A 6,000-nucleotide genomic window follows, 5' to 3' on the forward strand; every position below is an offset into this window, starting at 1 on the left:
ATGAACCCACATCATGCTTAATAGCAGTGGCTTGGATGTTCATTTCCAGAATGGCAAGACACTCCACTGCACAATATATCTGGGGTTCTTAGCAGATTTTTACTGTGTGAATTGTTGTGATCCTGGACATTTTTATATATGCCTTATTATTGTATGATTCATATTTCTGTTAGGTATATAGCCACAGTAGTATTACAAAGCCCTGCCTCGTATGTACACATATTTATTATCCTAAATACTCCTCCTAAGAGGTGGTTTCTGCTTGTCCTTGAGCTCTGGTTGGTTCCACAGTCTTATTACCACTATGTGCTACCATTTCTTCTTCATTTTGGTCATTCAAGAGCACATAAAATAACATTGTATTGTGGTCTCGATGTGCATTTCCATGATAACTAATGAGGTCAAATGCCATTTTATATATTTATTGACCATATGAGTATCTTTTCACACGAAGTACCTTTTAAATATTCACCATATTTTGTAAAATTTATCCGTTCTGGGTATGAGTCCTTCAGTTGACATCTGGATTGCATGCACTTTCTCCTTTAGCCCTTCCCTTCTCTTTCTCTTCCTGATTCCACATGAAGAACAAAGGGTTTCATAGTAACCCAGCTTGTCTTTTCCCCTTTATTATTTGTTCTCGTAGACCTTTAATGAAAGTATTGGCTACCTTCAAAAACTTTCAGATAATAAAATACATCATATACAAAGGCATTAGGACCTTTAATATCTTCCAAAGAGAAAAGTCAATATTATGTTTTACGTTTAGAGTCTCCAAGCCCTCCTGTGGGTTTGGTGATCCCCTGGCAGGACTCACAAGACTCGGCATGTAGTGACACACACTCAGAAAAGCCAAAGGGAAGGCACATGGAGTGAGATTGGAGAGAACCAGACTTCCAGGTGGAGTCACCAAGCTTCTGCCTATTCCTCAGCACATATCCATATTCAGTGTCAAGATGGTCACTGAGGGACTGGTCATGTGCTCACTCTCCACCTAGTGCACTAGAATTCCGGTGTACTTAGAGGAACGCTCACACCTCTTCTCTGCACATGTGCTGTGCCCTCTCATTTATTTAGGCCCACGTTCATTTCGGTGATGTTGCAATTTCTTTATAGAGAATTGCATTTGTATGTTTTTCATTGGATTTATCGCTAGATAGTGATGGTTTTGATGCCTTTGAAAATGGTATCATTTAAAAGTTAATTTTTGTTAAGATATAGAAGTAAAACTGAACCCAAAATTTGTATATATACCTTCTACCTTGTATCCATGATGACTAAACTCATTATGGAAGTATTTATAGTTTACAGATTACTTTGAATATTTGGGGATTTAACTTTATCTTCCCTTCTTTTTCTCTTCTAACTTCTTCACCTGCATCCTTCCCATTTTCCGTTCACACCCCACTGCCCATCTTCCTACGTTGGCTTATACCATCAGCACTATTTGGTGGAAATGGTGAGAGCTCCTCATGTTGTCTTCCTGTCCTGGGGAAAGCTTTTCAGAACACCGATGTCGCTATTGCTGTGTGAGATCTTTATCAATCAAGACCAGTTTGAAAACCTGAGGGAATCCGTGTCTGAGCCCAAGCACCCAGGCAGAGGCCCAATCCACTCATCGTCCACGCTTTGTCTTGTTCATGCTCTCCATGGAGTGGATTCTTTCCCCCAAAGTGGGAAGTCATTGCCCTACTGAGTGCATGGATTTAGTGCATTCTCATCCAGTAACAGCATTACAGGTCAAGGAGAAGGATAAGTCAGGGTAGGACGCGCTAAGAAAAACTTTAAAGGCCTCCTCCTTGCGCCTTCTTAAGGTACAATCCTCAGTGTTTCTCTGTACTGGCAAAATTCCATTTTAGACACATCTGTTTAATCCCTCTCCATCATCATCTTCCTTGGACTTCCCTTTACTCTCATGGCTGTTACTTGGTACAGAAGGAGGTGGGCAGCCCTAACCAAAGGCAGTGGACCACACACATAGAAAGACAGGAATGTAGCAAGAAGACTTGTTGCTTGTTGGAGAGAAGAGTGTCTTCAGTGGGTAAGAAGATACCGGTAGATTATAAGGAAGTAATACACATATAAAACTAAAAAAATAAATAAAAGTTTAAAAATAAAAAAATATAGAATTCAAAGTGAGAGTTCTTTGAACCCAGTTTAAACCTTTGAGCTATCAATCAATAATCCATCTGAAAATGGTTTGTGCAATTATAAAGGAGAATGCAGGTATGTGGTGGCCTCTTGTGTCAATCAAGTGGCCACAGTCAGCTGCGTGGCTTGGAACACTAGTAATAGGCTCTTTAGATTCAGAACGAGTCCCATGGCATTGTAGCTGGAGGATTGGGTGTGACATTCTTACTTTTTAATTAATATTAAAGGAGAGTTAGTCATGTTTTCTTTGTCCAGGTTATGTCAAGGTTTCTCAGAGGCGAAGAGCCCACTGCAGTTGAGACACGTCCAGCTCACAGCTGCTACCTCCCTGCTCTTTGCTTTTCTTACTTTCTTTAAACTCTTTACTGAGAGCCCGGGACAGAGCAGTCAGCAACTCCTTCCTTCCCTTCCCGGCCACTCAGCTCTCCTTTCCTGCCTTGAGATGATGTGTAATCTGTGCAAACACTCCAGTAAGGTTTATTTGACTAGGCTCTACGTTGCTCCATTCGTGGAAGAGCCTGTGTTCCTGCTGTGGTGGGCTGGCACGTTTGCATCTCCTGCTTTGGCAGGGCGAGGCCGAGGCGTGTTTTTATGAGTCTCTGGCCCGTGGAAGAAGTTCTAAAGCACAGGTGTTAGTCTGGCTTACATAGGAATTTAGCTGGCTTATTACATACAGCAAACGGGCAGTTGGCTAACAAATATTTTTTTTCCCAAAGGTGATTAACAAAATGTCTCCAACATCCCTAAAGATCACACTGAGGCAGCTCATGGAGGGCTCTTCCAAGACCTTGCCAGAGGTACTGACCATGGAATATCGGCTAAGTCAAGCCTGTATGGTAAGAATTTTATTCTGAGTGTTGTTCTTTTCTAGTTAGGAAATTCATTGCAGAATATGTAAAATTCAGAGTAGAATTTTACAATTTTACACTTTTGCAAGTGGCAGACAGATTATCAAGGCTTGAAGGAAGGAATTGGGCCACAGTCCAGGAACATGATCAGTCTTTAAGAAAACCATGGTGAGCGTGCAGGGTCTGTGGGCTCATGGTGGGTGTGCAGGGTGGTCAGCGTGCAGGCTGGTGAGCATGCAGGGTCTGTGGGCTCATGGTGAGTGTGCAGGGTAGTGAGCGTGCAGGGTAGTGAGCATGCAGGGTCTGTAGGCAAGTTCTTGAGTTATAAAATTTTGAATAAAATCAAGGAGGAAAAGTTTCCAAGTCTAGGCAGGTGGCATCTAGGTGAATGAGGCAGTCAGAGCACAAATATCCCCAAACAGATTCCCACACCACATCCCACCAGAACACTAAAGGTACGGAGCCCAGAAAGAATGGTGGGTGCTGCAGGGGAGAAGGACCATTCGCCATGGAAACGTGGGCTGTTGGAATAACAGCTGAATCTGCAGTGTAGCCCTTAAAAGTCAGAGAGGCTCAGACCAGTGAAAACACAGATGCCAGCCCAGACCATTGGCCCAGCAAAACCACCTTTCCAAACTGAAGACAAAAGAAAAAGCCCCGTAAGGAAAGCAAGTGGAAGTAATTTGTGACCACCAAGCCACTTCCGTGGAAGGACTGCCCCAGACTGCAGAGAGAGAGCAGCATAACACAGGACACAGGAGAAAATTCACGTTAGGTCAGTGGTTACACCAAAGGGAACTAAGAAAGCAAACAGCACAAGTCAGCATCTGACACATCTGGCCATCAGGACACCCCGCTAGAGTAACTGAATAGCAGTGATTTCAGCTCCCCAGTCAAAGGCACAGGTTAGCAGATTGGGCTTAAAATAGGACCCAGCATTTCACTCTTCCAAGAAACATGTCCCCACAAAAGAGAGACAGGACCACGGTGAGAGAATGGCCGCAGGTGTCATTCCAAGCCAACAGTGAGCAAACGGGAATTGCTGTCTGAACAGCTGACAAAAGAGAGCTCAAATCAGAACTAATAAGAAGCTTATTAGTTCTTTGTATTAGCTAATACAAAGAGCATCACATCATTCTGATGACGGGACAACCCATTGGCAGGACTTTATAGCTCCACACATATGTGCAACAAACTAGGTACATCTAACTTCATAAAGCAACTGCTACTAGAGATAAAGCCAACGATTACCCCCAATACATTAGAGTAAGTGACTTCAGTCCCCCGCTTTCACCACAGGACACATCATCTAAAAGTAGATGTGGGGCTGAGCATCACAGGGGTCTAAAAATAGATGGAAAGGCAGTGGGGCTGAGCATCACAGGGGTCTGTTACCTGCGGAATATTGAGCCCACACACTGACGAGTACACCTTCCTTTCCATAACCTTGGGAATTGTCTCAAAACAGGCCACATATTATAGAAAGCAGTGTCAACAAGTACAGGAAAACTGCAGTAACTCCTTGTATTTTTTCTGACTCCCTTGGAATAAAGCTAAATATCATCAGTGGTGGAGAATATATAGGGGTCTTGGATGTTAAACTGCACACGTGAATGATGAATGGGTCACTCAGGAAAATAAATTCTGAACTTGAATGAGAATGAAAACAGCACACCCCAATGTATGAGAAACAAGGCAATAGTAAGGAAGGTTTACAGTCAGTGAGTGAGTTTGGGCAAGCCATTTCAGGGGGGCAGAGGCAGAGGTTAGAGCACCATACCCTGGAGATGAGCGGCAGACGGGCTGTGAGGAAGTGAGAATAATGCGGGCATACAGCCTTCCTTAAAGCAGGACTGCGGCTCATCTGTAAGACGGAAGATAATTGAGCTCTGTCATAAAGGGCTGGGAATTATCCAGAGGGAAACAAGGTTAGAGCACACTGCACTGTGCTAGGACCCAGGTTAAAGTAGCCCCGTGATGAACTGGTATAGCTACCTCATGAAGGAAGCTGCATTCCCAGGCAGCACAGTCACTGGTAGCAACAGGCTTCTGACTTGCGTGTCAGCAGCCACTTAGATCTGTGGCCTCTAGCGACGGTGCCAGGAGAGAGCTGTGGAACCTCTTCTCAAGGAAAACCTCTGGGAGTACAAAGGAGACGTGGAACGGAATGTAGGCCTGACTTGCCCTCAGAAGGGAGGACCCCCCCCCGCCCTCCCCTCCCCACTTCTAGTCTGGAAATGGAGTGTAAGAATTTGCTGGATTAGTATAAAGGTTTGAGGGCTGAGGACGTCTTCCAAAGCAAGTGGCCATATCAGTAGCTTCGAGAGCCTGGTGTGGAGTAGAACAACGTGAAGGCAGCATGGTGGGGCAGGGTGGAGGCTGCACCAACCTGAGGAGGAGCAGAGTCGTGCCTCAGTGGGCTTGCCCGAGCCAGTGAAGTTGGGCGGTGGTCTGAGGGGAGCTGTCTGGAGGGCGCCATGCTCTGGGTGCCCTGGTCACAGCTGCAGTCATGGGAACGAAGGGCTGGGGTGGGTGGAAGAGGAAGGGCGCAGGAGCAAGGGTGCAGGAATTACTCCATTCGCTCTGCTCTTGACTCTTGCAGGAAGGTCATGACTTTGATGAAGGCGTTCGAGCAGGTAAGTGACAAAGGGGGTTTGTGAGCGTTCTCAGTTAGCTTCAGTGGCTGTTTTAGTGGAAATAAAGCTTTTAGAATGGTTGCTGTGCGTGTGTGGGTGTGTGCATGCACGTGTGTACAACATATGGAAAGGTGTCTCCAAAACTAATGTTTCACATTCACACCCTGTGCGTGTCAGACTCTGTCCCCTCCTATGAGTGTGTCAGGCCCTGTCCCCTCCTATGAGCGTGTCAGACCCTGTCCCCTCCTATGAGCGTGTCAGGCCCTGTCCCCTCTTACAAGTGTGTCAGACCCTGTCCCCTCCTATGAGTGTGTCAGACCCTGTCCCCTCTTACGAGTGTGTCAGACCCTGTCCCCTCCTATGAG

The 6,000-nt window shown here is 45.5% G+C and overlaps 1 protein-coding gene across 1 annotated transcript in view; it reads left to right on the forward strand.

Moving 5' to 3' along the window:
* Hibch (3-hydroxyisobutyryl-CoA hydrolase) overlaps window positions 1–6,000 on the forward strand; it is a 45,752-nt gene that overhangs the window by 35,544 nt on the left and 4,208 nt on the right. The window contains exons 12-13 of the mRNA XM_050159165.1: window positions 2,868–2,987; window positions 5,602–5,635. Coding sequence (XP_050015122.1) covers window positions 2,868–2,987; window positions 5,602–5,635 — 154 coding nt within the window. The remainder of the gene's footprint in view (window positions 1–2,867; window positions 2,988–5,601; window positions 5,636–6,000) is intronic.

Source organism: Alexandromys fortis, unplaced genomic scaffold (genome assembly GCF_014885135.2).
Source record: "Alexandromys fortis isolate MF-2015 unplaced genomic scaffold, M_Fortis_MF-2015_v1.1 scaffold_65, whole genome shotgun sequence".
Classification (NCBI taxonomy): domain Eukaryota; kingdom Metazoa; phylum Chordata; class Mammalia; order Rodentia; family Cricetidae; genus Alexandromys; species Alexandromys fortis.